Source organism: Bos indicus, chromosome 19, assembly GCF_029378745.1.
Source record: "Bos indicus isolate NIAB-ARS_2022 breed Sahiwal x Tharparkar chromosome 19, NIAB-ARS_B.indTharparkar_mat_pri_1.0, whole genome shotgun sequence".
Classification (NCBI taxonomy): domain Eukaryota; kingdom Metazoa; phylum Chordata; class Mammalia; order Artiodactyla; family Bovidae; genus Bos; species Bos indicus.
This window is the reverse complement of record NC_091778.1, coordinates 27286972-27304380: the sequence shown is the minus strand read 5'-3', so window position 1 is coordinate 27304380 and position 17409 is coordinate 27286972. Positions and strand designations below refer to the sequence as shown.

General features: G+C 48.1%; 1 protein-coding gene across 7 annotated transcripts in view; it reads right to left on the bottom strand.

The window, feature by feature from the left end:
- NLRP1 (NLR family pyrin domain containing 1) overlaps nucleotides 1-16240 on the bottom strand; it is a 31898-nt gene extending 15658 nt beyond the window's left edge. For 3 of the 7 annotated variants that reach the window (XM_019982483.2, XM_070772891.1, XM_070772890.1), the window contains exons 1-8: nucleotides 15819-16240; nucleotides 14670-14965; nucleotides 13389-13553; nucleotides 11048-11248; nucleotides 5850-7467; nucleotides 3353-3523; nucleotides 1639-1809; nucleotides 896-1066 (exon numbers count right to left, since the gene is read on the bottom strand). In XM_019982483.2, the coding sequence (XP_019838042.2) occupies nucleotides 896-1066; nucleotides 1639-1809; nucleotides 3353-3523; nucleotides 5850-7467; nucleotides 11048-11248; nucleotides 13389-13553; nucleotides 14670-14946 (2774 nt within the window). In that variant the 5' untranslated portion in view covers nucleotides 14947-14965; nucleotides 15819-16240. The remainder of the gene's footprint in view (nucleotides 1-895; nucleotides 1067-1638; nucleotides 1810-3352; nucleotides 3524-5849; nucleotides 7468-11047; nucleotides 11249-13388; nucleotides 13554-14669; nucleotides 14966-15818) is intronic. The other 4 variants (XM_019982484.2, XM_070772889.1, XM_070772892.1 and 1 more) reach the window with 4 other exon arrangements.
- Between the last annotated feature and the right edge of the window lie 1169 nt (nucleotides 16241-17409).

Below are 17409 nucleotides of genomic sequence, written 5' to 3'. Positions count from 1 at the left end.
CCTTGCACTGTGTAGCCGGAAATGCTTGGCAGGGAGGGAGCTGGAGTTCCCCTGGTTGGAAACGGTCAGGGTTAGCCTTGGGGGAACCCACCTGCAGAATGTTTATCTTGTTATCTTGCCCCCAACTTCATCTTTAGGCCTGAGAGTCTAAAGGAGGGAGTCCTGGCTAAGAGTGGCCAGGGCCCAGACTTTGCACACCCCTCGAAGACCCGGGTTCAATCCCTGGATTGGGAAGATCCCCTGAGAAGGGAATGGAAACCCACTCCAGTATTTGTGCCTGGGAAATCCCATGGACAGAGGAACCTGATGGGCTAACATCCTTGGGGTCGCAAAGTCAGACACGACTGAGCCACTAACATTGTGATTCCCACTATGTTTCTAAGGGCTGCTGGAGCTCAACGGAGGACCTGAGCGGATGGGGTCTGGAGGGTCTGGAGCCCTACCAGGAGCTATAAGCAAGGGCTCAGCCAGAAACAGCCAGTGGACTCGTTCTCAGGAAGTGGAGGAAAGAGGAAGTGGCTGAGACACATGGGAGGGGCTGCTGCTCAGAGAACGTGGCCCTCAGGGCCTGCAGGGCGGCAAGGAGGGCTGGGAGCTCACTGCTCCTCAGCCACTCGGGACTCCGGTGCTCCAAGCCCATTTCTGTCTGAACTCTGTCCTAGTGTTCACATGCATTTTACTGATATGATGGTCCCATTAGACAGATAAAGAAACCAAGTCTCAGGTGAAGAGCTGTCTGAGTCACACGGCCTAAGAAAGTGGCGTCGCTGGTGAGGAACCCTGGCTGACTGTGCATTTGCCTGTCCCTTTTCTTTCCTCTGTCCAGTTCCACAGAATTTGCATCCCCTCCCCCCATTCCCTGCCCTTTGCCCAGAAGGGGCCTGCAGAGCCTCACCATAGGCATATGAGCTGGCAGGAAGGGTGCCTGAGTCCTTCACAGAGCAGCCTCACGCCGAGGTCGTCCAGGTCATTCTGCAGCAGGTTTAGCTCCATCAGGCTGGGGCTGACCCTGAGCACGGAGGCCAGGTCCTGGCAGCAGCCAGACGTGAGGCCGCAGCCTGCCAGCCTGCAGGGAAGACACATGCCGGCCTCCAGTCAATGTCCTAACTGGCATCTGGTTTTCCTTTCTAGTACCTGTGGCCCTATGAGGGTTCTAGGGTGACATTAAAGGAAGATAAAGACATGTCTGGCTTGCAGGAACCTGGGAGATGTAAATACTCCTCTTGCAGCCAAGGAGCTACTCAGGATAGAGACCACATCCCCTTTTCACTTCCGTGTGATTCCCATGAATCCTGCTCACTCACTGTATCGATGTTGTATGATTAATTTACACCAATGTTCCACTGGGATGCCTGGATCTCATTGTTAACTACCTCGGCCCTCCCAAATGCCCAGAGTTACCTGACATAGGTTTCAGCATTTTGTGGGTTTCAACATTAAGGGCATCTACAATGCAGGATGAGAAAAGAGCGAGCTTCTAATATAAGAATAAAAGTTAAGGAGGAATATGAGGGCTTCAGTGGGACTCTAACATGGCCTCCATGAGCCCTTGCTTTCTCTCTGCCCCGTGGTGCTAGGGAAGCTCCTTTTGCCTCCCCGTGCCCACCCCACAAAGTAGTGCCAACGAAGAGCAATTACAACAGTCGCTGCAGCTTGCAGGTTGGCTGTCTCAGGCCCTGGCAAAGGTGCTCAGCTCCTGCGTCCAGGAGTGTGTTGAAGCTCAATTCCAATTGCATCAGGGTTTGGCTGGTGCTCAGCCCAGAGGCAATGTCCTTGCAGCTCTCAGCTGTGAGGCCGCAGCTGGCCAACCTGTGGGAGACACGTGACCATTGCCTTGCCTTTACTTATCTGTTGATTTCCACAATCACCCATGAACAACCTGTTGAGCATCTACACCTGTGGGCCAGGTGGAGGTCAGTAAGACCCTCTAGCCCCCAGGCCCCCAGAAATACACAGGCACTGGGGGATAGACATAGAAACAAATAACAGTAAGTCAGGTTTTGGATCTCTTTGGATCAAAATCCTCCCACGTTTTCCCAGATCATCAGAGAGAAATTCATGGTCCTTGACCTTGTCTGTGAAATTCATGGTCCTTGACCTTGTCTGTGAGACACTGGTGGTCTGACTCCTTGTCCTCTCTGTCCTCATCTCATATTTTAGCTGCATCTCCACTGGCCTCCACACTGTTCCTTAAAAACTCCAGGCATGGTCCCACCTCAGGTTCTCTGCACTGGCTGTTTCTTTTGGCTGGAACAAGCTATCTTACCTGATAGCTCATGGCTTGTTCCCTCACCTGCTCCCAGGTCTTTGCTCAAAAGTCCCCTTGCAGGAACCTTGCCTCACCACCCTCCGTATTTAAAACGGCACACCCAGCCCCAACTCTCTACTCCTTTCTGCTTTACTTTTCTCTCTAGTCCTTACCACATGCAATATACTTTACTTGTTCTTTTGACTTTTTCTCCCCATCCCCTCTGGAATGTAGGCTCCATGAAGAAGGAGTTTTGCCCATTTTCATTACTAGCTGGACCCAAGTGCCCACAGTAGTGTCTGGCACATAGTGGGCACTTAAAAAGTAGATGGTGCCCCAAGGGACAAGTCAAGTGCAGCTGAAGGCAGAAAAAATGATTAATTTTGACAAGGGAAGGAGGTGGAAATGTATGATGAATGCCTTGAATGATGAGTGGTTCATCAAGATACCCAGCCCAAGAAAAATCTTCTTCAGATAAATGCCCAGAAGTGGAATAACTGGCTCACATGATAGTGCTGTTATTTATTTATTTTTTTTTTTTGAGAAATATCTATACCATTTTCCACGGTGGCTGCATCCACTTCCATTCTCACCAACAGTGTATGAGAAAGTACACATTTTCTCCACATCCTCTCCAATACTTGTGATTTCTACCTTTTTGATAAAAGCCATTTTAACAGGCACAAATTGATATCTTATTGTAGTTTTACTTTTTTGGCAGTGCCGTGAGGCTTATGAGACCTTAGTTCCCCAGTGAAACCCACAACAATGGAAGCACTGAGTCCTAACCACTGGACCACCAGCAAAGTCCCCAAGTGTCCCTTTCTTAAGGACATTTCCCACTGGAGACCCTTATCTGGCCCTGTAGTTACACCTTTATTAGCATGGTTCCCTGATTAATGTCGGTCTTTTGCAAGCTCTCTGAGAATAGACACCTGCCTGTGTGTGTTTGCCATAGAGACCCTGGCACCTGGCGCAGTGGTGGGCCAGAGAGGGGCTCAGTGAGTATTTGCTGAATGCAAGGACAGTTCCCCTCCTAGAGTCAGCGTCCGTCTTAGATCTCCTGTCCATCCCTGTTCAGAGCAGTGCCCAGGCCAGACTCACCGCAGGGTCTCTAGCTGGCACCCAGGGCATCTCAGGGCCTCATCAAGACTCTGTACTGCAGAGCGGCTCAAGATGTTTCTACTCAGGTCCAGTTCCTTCAGGTTTCCAGTGACCTGGAGAACAGAGCAGAGAACCTGCCAGCAGGCTTCTGTGGCCGGGACCCAGCTCAACCTGTGGGGAAGAGAGGCAAAGGAGAGGTGCGGTCTGTGTGTGCAGGGGTGGAAGTGCATGGCGGGCAGTGCCATCCCCAGGGCTGACCAGCCTCCCTGACTGCCCCGAACACCGCAGATAAAAGAGATGGAAAATGGCTCCCTCTGCCCTCAAGAAACTTCCAGATGGAGGCGGAAGCAGACATACATGATGAACACTTCAGAGTAGTATGGCAAGGGCTGTAGAGTGATGAGCCACAGAGAAGAGGGGCCCCCAGCCCAGGGTGGTGGCCGCAGAGGGGCAGCCAACTTTAAAAGAAAATGTCCAGTGTGGCTCAGTTTTGCCATGAAAATCAGCATAAAAAAGACTAGATGATATATCTCAATTCTTTTTTTTAAAAACAATCTTTGGCTGCTCTGCACAGCATGTGGGATATTAGCTCCCCTACCAGGGGTCGAACCTGTATCCCCTGCATTGGCAGCATGGAGTGTTACTCACTGAACCACCAGGGAAATTCCATATACCTCAATGCTTTTTAAAAAGTTTTTATTTTTTAAAAAAATATTTAAATTTTTTATATTTTTAAATTATGAAAACATGATAACACATTTACAGGAGACTTGGAAAATACAGAAAAAATACATCTAGTTACATATAGTTCCAGTTTATGATAATTATTTTTCAAGTAGATAAATTAAGATTTTTAGTTGGAGTTTCAATGTCAAACTCTCAAAAATTACTAGAATGAGTAGACAGAAAAGTAGGATACAGTAGATCTGAGAAGCACTACTTAATTCAACATAATTAAGATGTGTACAATTTTCATACAACAGCACCATATACTTCAATTCTTAATGATGGTCATTTCTGAGTTGATATTAATTTCTGTTGATATTAATTTCTGGTTGATATTAATTTCTGTCTTTTTGCTTCTCTACATATTCTTATTTTCCTATAATGGACATGGGTTTTGCTGTGAGAAAAAACCCTTGAAAGTCAGAAAAAGCAAAAACCCAAATCCAGCGTTTTTTCCTCTGACTCTTTTCTGGTTTACTTGTGTGTGATTGGGCTTCCCTGGTGGCTCAGACAGTAAAGAATCTGCCTGCAATGCAGGAGACCCAGGTTCAATCCCTGGGTTGGAAAGATCCCCTGGAGAAGGGAATGGCAACCCACTCCAGTATTCTAGCCTGGAGAATCCCATGGACAAAGGAGTCTGGTGGGCTACGGTCCATGGTGTCATAGAGAGTTGGCTGCGACTAACACTTTCACTTTTTTTTTCACTTTTTTTGTGTGTGATTACTCCCTTCCTGCAGGCTTCCCAGGCGGTGCTAGTGGTAAAGAATCTGCCCTCCAATGCAGGAGACACAAGAGAACTTCTGGGTTTGATCCCTGGGTCAGGAAGATTCCCTGGAGTAGGAAATGGCAACCAGCTCAAGTATTCTTGCCCGGCAGGCTACAGTCCATGGAACCACAAAGAGTGGGATATGACTGAATATGTGTTTGTGTGCACACGCACACACATGCACACACTCTCTTTCTGCAGCCAACATCACGCCTTGCCGTCTGTTACCATAGCATCATACTCAATTGTAATTACTGGGTGGTTGTGTGTCTTCTACCCCAGGTTTTGAGTTCTTTGACGCAGGAGTTGTGTTTGTTCATCTGTGATCTGGAGGATCTGGCCTAAAAGCAGTGCCAGATAAATATTCACAGGACAAATCATAAAAGGACTAAATGATCAATAATGCAACTGAGATGGGGGAACCTGGGTGGGGAAGTTAATGGGGTTGGAGGATGTTTAGAGAAAACTCTGCTGTCACACTCAGGTTGGCGTGGGCGGATTTTAGGCTAAGTGCGCGAGGTACAAGAGTGCATTATTGACACAAACAGAGAAGTCAGATGTGCAGGGAAAAATGGAGACTACCTTTCAGACACACACATTCTGTGATGGAGGAGATCTCTGGACCAATGACATGGTCAACAGCCGTTAAGGGGAGTGTTTGAAGCAGCTGAGGGAGGGGTTTGCTTAGAGACAAACATGAGGGAGAAAGAGAGGCAGGTGGGCTGCATGGAGGGGAAATCAGGTTAGCACAGGAGGTGGAGAATATGGTGGTCATCGAAGAGACAGGATGAGGAGTGGCAGGACGCAGTGGGCCTGCCCAGAGGCAGGCAGGGCACGTCACATGGATGGACCCTGCTGCAGGGGATCTTAGGCAGATGGGGGATGGTGGTCACTGCAGATCTTGATCCTTGAACCCCTGGGGTTAAGTTTAGTGAAAGTGACTCCAGTGCCTAGGACGGAGGAGCCAACAGAGGAGCGGGAGAGAAGAGTGGGTGGGGTACTCACAGCACTGTGTCGGTGGGCCTGCATGCTCCTGGATGTTGTCTGCCCTCATTCAGTTGAAGCCGCCACACGTGGCTGCAGAATCTAATGCAGAAAGTGAACACGAGCAGCTCCATGCTGGTTCGGATGCACACTCTCATTCCTTGGAAATGGGCCATCGCTTGTGTCAGGAACTCCTCGTCCTGAATCTCGTACAAACAGTGAAACAATTGCAGAGAGTAATGCTCACGCCGGAGTTCCAATTCAGCCCACCGCAGCAGTGACTCCCGCTTTCTCTCCCAAGACAGCTTGCATTGGAAAATGTTCTCCATCTCTCTCGCTCCTTGCTCACTCAAAAGGCCGGATAGGAAATGCACGGTTGGTGCCCCAAAGAGGTTATTGATCCCATATACTTCTACCAACTTTTCCATGCTTCCAGTGCTGTTAGGATGGTCACTTTTGTCCCGAATGTCCCCTAAGGCAAAGGACACTGCTGCAAAGAACTCCTGGAAACACAGGTGAATGAAGCTGTAGTTCAGAGATGTGGGGTGTTTTTGAAGAACATCCATCTTTAAGGGAGTGGCACTGATGACCCCATCTAATCCATGCTTCTTGAGGTCCCCTGGACTGAACAGAGTCTTTCCTTGACAGATACCCTCAGCAGCAAGAGTACAGAAGCCCCTCAGCTGAGTGCCCAGGGGCTGAGCTTGGATAGCTTGGGCAAGGTAGCGCAGATAGAGGGCTGTCATGGTCTGCGACTTCAGTGAGAGTTCTTCCCCTGCCTCCATCTGCTGTTTCAGGCAAGTGCAGGCCAGCCAGGACACCAAGGGCGTGAGGCACATGGTCAAGAGTGCTTGGTTTGATTCAACCACACTAAAGGCTCTAGTTGCTTGGCTTTCCTCTGTGAAATATTCATAGAAATAGTCCTTCCTGGAAGACTCGGAGAACCCCAGGACCTCCACCCAACATGGCTGCTTCAAAGAAGGAATGAACTTCTGCAGAGCTGCAGTCCGAGCTGTGATCAGCAAGGATGCCTCTGGAAATATGGTTTTCTCCACCAAACTGCCCAGCAGTGTCTGCACAGACTGCTGCTGGCTCCGGTGCAGACAGAGCTCTGCCCTCTTCTCCTCTGAGACCCATTCCAGTTCATCTAAACCATCGAGGATGAAGAGCAGCTGCTCCGGCTGAGACTGGATCTGTCCAGCGGGAGCCACAGTGGTGGACTGGTCTTTTGTGATGAGTTCCTCCAGACTTGTCAGCTTGGACGTGGCCAGCTCTCTGCAGTTGAAGTAGAAGACATGCTGGAAGTGGTTCCTGTATAGCTGGCCCTCCTCCCAGGCTCTTCTTATGTGCCTGGCCAGTGTGGACTTCCCAATTCCAGCAACTCCATGCAATATGACTGTGTGAGGCCCTTCCTGGGAACCCAGGTCTGAGCCAAATAAGTCTCTGATCTCAATCAAATGCCCTTGCCCCTCAACCACCCCGTGATCCCAGCTTTCCCGGTTCAAGGACTCGTAGTCTTTGTGGTAAGGAGTGTGTAGAAGTAGCAACTGCATGAATTTTGGGTGCAAATCTTCATTTTTCCATGACCAGGTGGAGCAAGGTGTCTCTCTCCTTTGATCCTGGTATCTCTGTCTGCTTCCTAAGTACGGGAGGGAGAGATAAAACATAAAGGTATAGGATAGGTTTGTTCATTTGTCCCTCCTTCCAATACTCAACAACTGTGTTTTGCACCTGCTCAAGCCACATGCTGTGCTGGCTGCTGATTCAGAAATAAAGGAAATAGAGACTAGAAAAACAGGAGAGAGGCTGGTGAGATATCTGCACTCCCACATTCATTACAGCACTATTCATGATATGGATGCATGATACGAAACAACCTAAGATGTTTCCGTGGATGAATGGATGGATAAAGGTGATATAGTCTATTGATCTAGGTATCTACCTATCTCTCTCTAATGGAATATTATTCACCCATAAAAAGAAGGAAATCCTGACGTTTGTGATAACACGGATGAACCTGGAGGGCATTATCCTAAGTGACATAAGCCAGACAGAGAAAGACAAATATGTATGGTATCACTTATATGTGGAATCTAAAAACAAAAAAATTTAACCTTATAGAAACAGAGAGAGGAATAATGGTTCCCAGGGATGAGGGGGTGAGGGAAATTGGGAGATGTTGATCAAAGAATACAAACTTTCAATTTTAAAATGAATTAGTTTTGAGGCTTTGATGTACAGCATGATGATGATAGCTAATAATACCATACTGTATGTTTGAAACTTGCTAAGATAGCAAATCATAAGCATTCCCAACACACACACACACACACACACACACACACACAGGTATTCAAGGTGATGGATGTGTCAATTAACTTGATTGCAGTAATTGTTTCACAATGTATATCAAATCTGTACACTTTTAACATAGTACAGTTTTATTTATCAATCATGCCTCAAGCTTGGCTGGAAAAACCAACGAAAAAGAATTCAGCATTAGGAAAAGATGTATTTCTTCTGAATTGGTCTTTTCTATTCATTGAGCAGGGCTTCCCAGGTGGTACTGTGGTAAAGAATCCACCTGCCAATGGAGAAGATTCGGGTTTGCTTCCTGGGTCGGGAATATCCCCTGGGATAGGAAATGACAACCTATTCCAGTATTTTTGCCAGGAGAATCCCATGGACTGTGCTTGCCATGGAGTTGCAAAGAATTGGACATGACCGAGTGACTGAGTGCACATGCATTCTATTGAGTAATAGATATTAGGTAACCAACCCATTGTCTTTCCATTTTTGCCCTAGTTGCTAGATGCTCAGAATCAATGAATGTTTTTTGTAACAACTAATTAACCTCTTGGCTTTCATATTTACTTCTTCATGTTTAAGGTTATTGCTTTTGTATGTTTTGGTAAGATGCCTCTTACATATTACAAAATTCTTCCTTCTTTTCTTCTTTTTCTTCCTCCCTCCCTCTGTCTTTTCCTTCCTTCCTTCCTTCTTTCTTTCCCTGAATGGGAAAAAGTATGATTAATTAAGTCAGTTAATTCATCTCCAACCTGGATCACATTTTAGGACCATGAATTCTACAAGTATACTCCTACCTGGGTGTGGAAGGGATCATTTTAACAAAACATCTCTCAGATTTCAAAAGGGACTTCTCTCATCATTGAGATCAATGTTAAGAAGATGCCTCGTGCATGTCCTAAGCCACTTCAGTCATGTCTGACTCTTTGTGACCCTAAATACTGTGTAACCCACCAGGCTCCTCTGTTCATGGGATTCTCCAGGCATGAATACTGGAGTGGGTTGCCATGCTCTCCTCCAGGGGATCTTCATGACCCAGACGTCAAACCCACTTTTCTTACATCTCCTGTATTGGCAAGCGGAATTCTTTACCACTAGCACCACCTGGAAGCCCTTAGATGACAAGGGAAGCAGAACATTAAATGTGTGGATGGTGGCATTTAGAACCAAACATGGAACAACAGACTGGTTCAAGTTTGCAAAAGGAGCATGTCAAGGCTGTATATTGTCACCCTGTTTATTTAACTTATACCCAGAGCACATCATGCAAAATGCTGGGATGCATGAATCACAAGCTGGAATCAAGATTGCCTGGAGAAATATTAATAACCTCAGATATGCAGGTGACACCACCCATATGGCAGAAAGTGAAGAGGAACTAAAAAGCCTCTTGATGAAGATGAAAGAGGAGAGTGAAAAAGCTAGCTTAAAACTCAACATTCAAAACTAAGATCATGGCATCTGGTCCCATCACCTCATGGCAAATAGATGGGGAAACAGTGGAAACAGTGACAGAGTTTATTTTCTTGGGCTCCAAAATCACTGCATATGGTGACTGCAGCCATGAAATTAAAAGATGCTTGCTCCTTGGAAGAAAAACTATGACAATCCTAGACAACATATTAAAAAGCAGAGACATTGCTGACAAATGTCCATCTAGTCAAAGCTATGGTTTTTCGAGTAGTCATGTATGTGTGAGAGTTAGGCCACAAAGAAAGCTGAGCACTGAAGAATTCATGCTTTTGAACTGTGGTGTTGAGAGTCCCTTGGACAGCAAGGAGATCAAACCAGTCAATCCTAAAGAAAATCAACCCTGAATATTCATTGGAAGGACTGAGGCTGAAGCTGAAGCTCCAATACTTTGGCCACTGGATTCGAAGAGGTGACTCATAGGAAAAGACCCTCATGCTGGGAAAGATAGAAGGCAAGAGGAGAAGGGGGAGACAGAGGATGAGATGGTTGGATGGCATCACCGACTCGATGGATATGAGTTTGAGCAAGCTCTGGGAGTTGGTGATGGACAGGGAGGCCTGGCGTGCTCCATCCAGTCCATGGGGTCGCAAAGAGTTGGACACGGCTGAGCGACTGAACAACAGCAGTGGCATTAGAGAGAGTGGAGGCTGAATTCCATCTCTGCCATTCTGAGAGTTTATATTTTCCAGCCTCAGTCTTCTTATTTCCAAGGTGGAATAATAATAACATCCATCTCATGGAGTGGTCGTGAAATTTTATACTGTGCAAGCAAAGCACATGGCACAGAGCCTGACACAGAGACGGTGTCCACCTGACTCGCTCTAGGCCACTTGGGGGCTGAGGAGCTCAGCAGAAATGGAATCTTTCTCTTCCGACTCTAGGCCAGTGCCTGTCCACTAACCAGGTGATGTGTCTTCTGTACTGGATAATACTCCTGCATTTTAATTTCCAGGGGCTTCCTGGAAACAGTGCCTTAGGCAGGTGGAGAGATTCTGGCAGTAGGATTTCTTTTTTATTTTTTAAAAATTGGTTTTACTTATTTATTTTTGGCTGCACTGGGTTTTCATGGCTTTGCGGGCTTTTCTCTGGTTGTGGCAAGCAGGGGCTACTCTTCGTCTTGCGGGGCTCTGGCTTCTCAGTGCAGTGGCTTCTCTTGTTGTACGGCATGGGCTCTAGGGCATGTGGGCTTCAGTTGCTGTGGTGCACTGGCCTAGCTGTTCTGTAGTATGTGGGATCTCCCTGGAATGGGGATCAAACCCAGGTCCCCTTCATTGGCAGGCAGATTCTTAACCACTGGGCCACTAGGGAAGTCCCAGCAATAGGATTTCTGGAGAGAGGTCTCAGATGTTTGCCAGACCCTTTCTGCTCAGTGTAGCAACCTGGCCTCCATCCATGTCATTGCCTCACCACCGCTTTCCAGAGGCTCAGCAGGGCCTTACCTGTGCAGCTGTTTCCAGATGTTTCAACCAGTGGCCATACAGTCCCAGGACCCTCCTTCTCTCTGGGCTCTGGACAGGAATGACGTGGGATTTCACAGGCTCTCAGGACTGCGGTGGATGTGGGGTCATTGGGTAACTCTTGGCTTGGTGACTCATGATATGGGGAACTTGGAAAACCTTGGTAAATGCTTGGGGAAAGGTCTTCAGGGGAGAAAGGAAAGAAAGGACCATTTATTGAGCATCAATTTCAGGATCATACATTTTAAATTCTCACAAAAATCCTGTGAGATGGTGTTGGTAATCCAATTTTTAAAGTCACAAAGAGAGAGGTACAATTTAATTCTCTTAACGCTCTGAAACTTCCTCTATCAGGTAGAAAGATTTTGATAAACCTCTTGGGGAAGGGAGTTAAGGTGCCCATTTCAAGCAACAACAAATAGTTACTAAGTGGCATTCTAAAGTGGTGGGTCCTCTTCATTGCCAGGCACCGTTTTATTTATTTAAAAAATTTTTATTTATTTATTTGGCTGAACCAGGTTTTTAGTTGCTGCTTGTGGGTTCTTCTTCTTCTTTTTTTTTTTTTTTTTAGTAATAAAGGTTCTTTATCAGTTTTCACAATCAATACCCAGACAAAAAATAAAAGATAATTACAATCATGACTTGTGGGTTTTTTTAGTTGTAACATACAAACTCTTAGTTATAGCATGTGGGATGTAGTTCTCTGACCAGGGAAAGAACCTGGGTCTCCTGCAGTGGGAGTGGAGTCTTAGCTGCTGGATCAACAGCGAAGTCGCTAAATGCTTTATCATTTTATTCAGACACTGTTTTGCCAGACAATGAAACTCAGGGTATGCAAGTTGGGAGCAGAGGGGAACTGCTCTGTGTCTTCAATTAAGGAAGAGTCAGTGAGACTGGGTAGTGTGTGCGGGGAAGGACAAGAGAGAAGAAAGCTGGTAGGGGCACAAGAGGGGACCTTTGTGGGTAGAGAGATGTGAAAAATCTAACACTTTTCTTCTACAACATCTTGTAGAGTCTACATCATATATCTGAACTTCTGTGCACATGGGTTATTTTAGTGTGGAGTTCAAGATATGTAAATTCTGTACTGTGGCACGGGTTGGTGTGCAGAGTAGAAAACTGAGTAGATCAGATGAGGAAATTGAGACATAGGAGGATAAAGTGATTTGTTCTGTGTCATAGAGCAAGTGGGTGAAGTCAGGGTGGAAAGTGAGGGCAAAGGAGCTTGTGAGCATCACTGTTGAGGCTTGGGAGTGCAGTGGTGAAGAGTAGGCATAGCGGGAAGGGGAAGGGACTTCTTTGGTGGTGCAGTGGTTAAGAATTTGCCTGCCAATGCAGGGGACACGGATTTGGTCCCTGGTCTGGAATGATTCCACATGCCGCAGAGCAAGTAAGCATTAGAGCGATGACTACTGAGCTGGTGAGCCTAGAGCATGTAGTCCGCAACAAAAGAAGCCACTACAATGAGAAGCAAGAGCACTGCAATGCAAAGTAGCCCCCACTTGCCACAGTGAGAGAAATCCAGTGTGCAGCAACGAACACCCAGCGCAGCCAAGAATACTGGAGTGGCTTGCCACTTCCTCCTCCGGGGGGATCTTCCCAACTCAGGGATCAAACCTATGTCTCTGGCATCTCCTGCATTGGCAGGTGGATTCTTTACCACTAGCGCCTCCTGGGAAGCCCAAGCTGGGGATGGGGACCTTCAAACAGCAGCAGCAGACGGAGGGATAAATGACTGCACCAGGAATGGGTGGTTCTAGGCTCCAGCCCTGGCTCTGTCTCCAGATGCTGTGTGAACTTGCACTTTGATACTGGGACGAGAAGAGGAAGAAGCCTGGTTGTGGCTGGGGTTTGAAGCTTGGGTGACTCAGGATGATGGAGGCCAAAATAAGAGAAGTCAGGAGAGGGAACCGGCTTAGGCTGAGGGGTGAGCCTACCCTTCTCTCGGGGTTTATTTGGAGAACCGAGTCCTCCTTGGAACTTTTTAAACCACCCTGAACCCCAGGATCTTCATAGTCCACTGAGGTTGTGAGCCGAGCTCTGCCTGGGCAAGGACCACATTGCACCAGGTTGGGGGAGATTCACTGTCTGACCGACGTGAGTCTCAGCGTCCCCATCTATCAAATTGGAAGGAGTGCAGTCTCAGCAGAGGGATGCTCCTGAAAGATCATTTTTAGGCCCACTGCGCCCACCACCCTGGCTCCTGGCTCCTCCAGCCTTCTGTAGTTCCTTCTGACTGGGTCCGCATGGAGGTACAAGCCCACTGGCTGCCTCAAAGCTGCCCCCCCCACCCCATACCTCAGGGCCCCTCAGCAAGCCTCACCTTTCCTATATCCAGATGCGAAAATTAGGGGGCTCGAACTCCATTTCAGTGGGTTGAGCACTGGTTGCTTAGGCTTGCAGAATGTCAACACTTTGGTGGAGGTGGGCCAGCTGGGAGACTCCAGGTTGGGTGCACTTGGCGAGTGGGAGAATGAGGAATACAGGGCTGTGGGGAGCAGACAAACAGGTTGGAGGATTGCCAGGGGATGGGGCAGAAGCCAGGGTTGAGGCCTGGGTTCTTCAGGCAAGAAGAACAAGAGAGGTCTTCTGTCTCAACCAATAGAGGTCAAGAGGGAGACCATTACAGCCTGCCTCTTGTAGGAGGATGATTTCCTGATGCTGCTGGACAATTCATCCTGATTTGGGATCCAGAAGATTTGTATCTGTGTCCTGGCTCTCTTTCTACCTCCTCATGAAAGTCAAGCCCCCTCTGTGTGCCTCTCCTCGGTGGGGTGAGGAGTCCCACCTCCCAGGGCTGCTGATTAGTAATAATAACTGCAGTGACAGCAACAGTAGCAACAGAGCTCCTTTTTTTTTTTTTTTTTTTGAGTACTTACTACATCTTAGGGGCTTCCCTCATAGCAAAGTCAATAAAGAATCTGCTTGCAATGCAGGAGACCCGAGTTCGATTCCTGGGTCAGGAAGATCCCCTGGAGAAGGAAATGGCAACCCACTCCAGTATTCCTGTTTGGGAAATCCTATGGTCAGAGGAGCCTGGCGGGGTACAGTCCATGGGGTCGCAAAGAGTCGGAATAAACCACCACTAGACTCTTAGACTCTGTGCTAAATATTTAATATGAACTATCTCTCTAACCCTTACATAGTCTGAGGAGGTAGGCTCTTACTCTCCCATTTTACAGATGTAGAAACAGAGGCACAAAGCAGTGAAGTGACTCACCCGGTGTGGCAGTGCCTGGTTCCCAAGTCCATGCTTATAACGCAAGGCCAGGCAAATGCCTGCTTAGGAGTCGGGCATGAAACCCCTAACCCTCGCTTCCAGTTGCCCTTCTGAATTCCAGCCTTCTCCCTCTCTGGCCTTCTGAGCACCCCTTCCAGGCCCTGTGAGGACCACATGGGATCCTAGGAATCCACTTGGCTAGAAAAGGAATCCAGCAACCTCCCCTCCCCACCCCAGCAAGCCTCTTAGCTGCAGGCTGGCCTAGGTCTGGATGCCCCCTGATCGGGCAGTCCTAAATCACCGCCCAGAGGAAGGTGTGTGTGTGTGGGTTCTCTGGTGGGGGGTGAGGAGATCGACAGTGGGCAGAGAAGGCTTTGTAAGCACCTGAATTCAAGTCTGTCTCTTCGAGGGTCTTGGTGCATGCCCCTTGCTCGTTCACGTGTGGTCCCTTGGTGTGGATGGCCATACACTCGTGCTGTACCTCCTTCATCACTGAGGGGATCGTCATGATCTTCCGGCTCCTTGGCTTCTCTGGTTGAGCATGGACCACCTCAGGAGACTGCAAGCGAGGTTCCTCATCAGGCAGCCAAAGCCGGAGCTCCTTCAGCTTCTGTTTCTTCTTTTCCTCCAAGTCCTCCAGGCTTCGGGCTTCACCGGCCATCGCTGCTGGGCTGGGAGACCTTGGGGGTGTCAACTACAGATTGGCACTTGCCATGGGCACTGGCTGTCTACCTCTACAAGGATTAAATCATGTGCTGCTGCAGCTGCTGACCTTTAACATCCCCTGAAGGGAGTTCAGGATGGAGATCAGGGATAGGGGCCTCTGCGCTCGAGGAATACCTGGCAGAACAGGTCTTCAGAGCGTTAGGTCTTTTCAGGAGCTGATTCTTATGAGCCCAATTCTTGCATCTCCTCACATCTAGAAAAGCACTAAAATCCTTCATGGGGAGGTATGCTCCTTGTGAGGAGCAGAAACCTGCAACTACAGGTTGCATGAACTCCCCCTTTTTCAAAATCACATATATACTGACCTTCCTCTGTCTCCCTCTTTGGAGCAGTTTCTCAGCGCTATCTGAAATGCTGTCTTCTGGGCTGCAGTCCTCATTTTGCCTTCAGTTGCCTTGCAGCTCTCAGGTCTTTTTTTTTTTTTTTTTTTTCAAGTCAGCAAGGATGTTTATGGGGAGGGGGTGGATGTTGGGTTGGTGAGGAAAGTCAGGAAGGCAGAGAATAGCAACTTCCTTGACCTCTACCAATGCAGGACTCCCATGGGGATCACTGCTCTTCACCTGGCAAACTCCTATTCAGCATTTAGAATCAGTTTTATAAAATCCCAGGGCATCTGCTGATAGACTTTGTTGGGACAAGGGAGGGGAAAAGGAGTGGGAGGAAAAGCCATAGGAAGAGGGGGGTCCAGAGGGGGCCTGGGAGACACTAGAAGAGGTCAGCTTCCTGGGTGCCAGGGTGGAGGGTGAGGTCGGTCAGGAGGGTGAAGCAGCAGGGCTGGATGGTGGGAGAGATGCTCTGGGTACTTACTGTTGTGTGTCCCTTGGAGTCTTCCTTCTCCTGGGACTTGGACACGTGGGACCAAACCTTGATGTGGACAGGAGGTAGGGGCTTTCAGAGCCAAGGGTTGAGTTCAGAGCTGTCTGCTCTCAAGTCTCCTCAGATCTCTCCTGGCCCTGGGTCACTGACCTGGAAGAATAGTCCTCACTCTGTCAGAGCAGGCATGGGAGTCACCAAAAGGACCCACTTGAGAGTGCAGCCTGAGAGAGGGGGGTCAGGACAGGCATCTTCTGCAGCCTCTCAGTTTTCAGGGCTTCCTGAACCCCACTGCACTTCCTGCCATGCTAGGAGGTGCACCAGGGTGTGTGTCCCAGGCCCAGGGGGCTGCCTGCTTTGTGAGCAGCTCGGCACGCGGCTAGTCAACATTCCTGCTTGAAAGCGGAACAACTCTGCCGCATCTCAGCAAATCTGGGCCTCTGGGGAGTAGGCATGGACTTTCTTCCTCTTTTGTAGAATCCTCAGGGTTGGAGACTCCCGGCAGAGGCACGATGTTACCTAACTCAGTTCCTGTTGTGTAATGGTTTCTGGCCTTAATTGGCCCTGGGCTGGAGGGGACCAGGCCCAAGGAGCTTCACTGACTCCTCATGTGACTGATACCTTTCTCTGAACCTCACTTTGCTCATCTATCAAATAGGACATCATAGATTTGCAAACAGGCTCCAATTAAATACCGGAGTGGGTAGCCTTTCCCTTCTCCAGGGGATCTTCCCAACCCAGGGATTGAACCCAGGTCTCCCTCAATGCAGGTGGATTCTTTACCAGTTGAGCCACAAGGGAAGCCCAAAAGCTCTTAGTAACCTTTAAAAATGTTATATTTAAGTGTTAGTTTTTTTTTTTTTTTTTTTAGTGGTTAATAAGCACAGTGGAGGACTTTATGGCACGAGGTATAGCCAGAGAGAAGTGGTTTTTTTTTTCCCCCACCCAACACTAACTTTCTGGATACCAGCTAGGGTTCCTTCTCAATTCACTTCTTCCCTCCTTTTTTTTTTTCAAGATTTAAAGCATTTATTTTGGCAGCCCTGGGTCTTCATTTCTGTGCCTGGGTTTCTCATTGCTGTGGCTTCTCCTGCTGCAGAGCCTGGTCTCTAGGCACGTGAGCTTCAGTAGCTGTGGCTCCCAGGCTCCAGAGCACAGGCTCAGTAGTTGTGGCACACCTGGGCTCAGTTGCCCTGAGGCATCTGAGATCCTCCTGGACCAGGGATTGAACTCCTGTCACGTGCATTAGCAGGCGGATTTTTATACACTGTGCCACCAGGGAAGTCCTCAATTCACTTGTGACACTAACTACCCAGAGTAAGTGAAGACCCCATGGTTGACGGGGCTCAGTCCCACAAGACCACCCCCCGCTTCATACACCAGTTGCAAATGGGGTTTCCTGGGTTCTCTACCTTTCTGTTTGAAGAGATTCCCCAGGACACCTTCTCAGGTTTGATCATTTGTTAGAACAACTCATAGAACTCAGGAAAACAATTTAGTTACCAGTTTCTTGTAAAGGATACAAGTGGGGAATAGCCAAATAGAAGTGATATACACTGTAAAGTTGACATTTTTAAAAAAAATT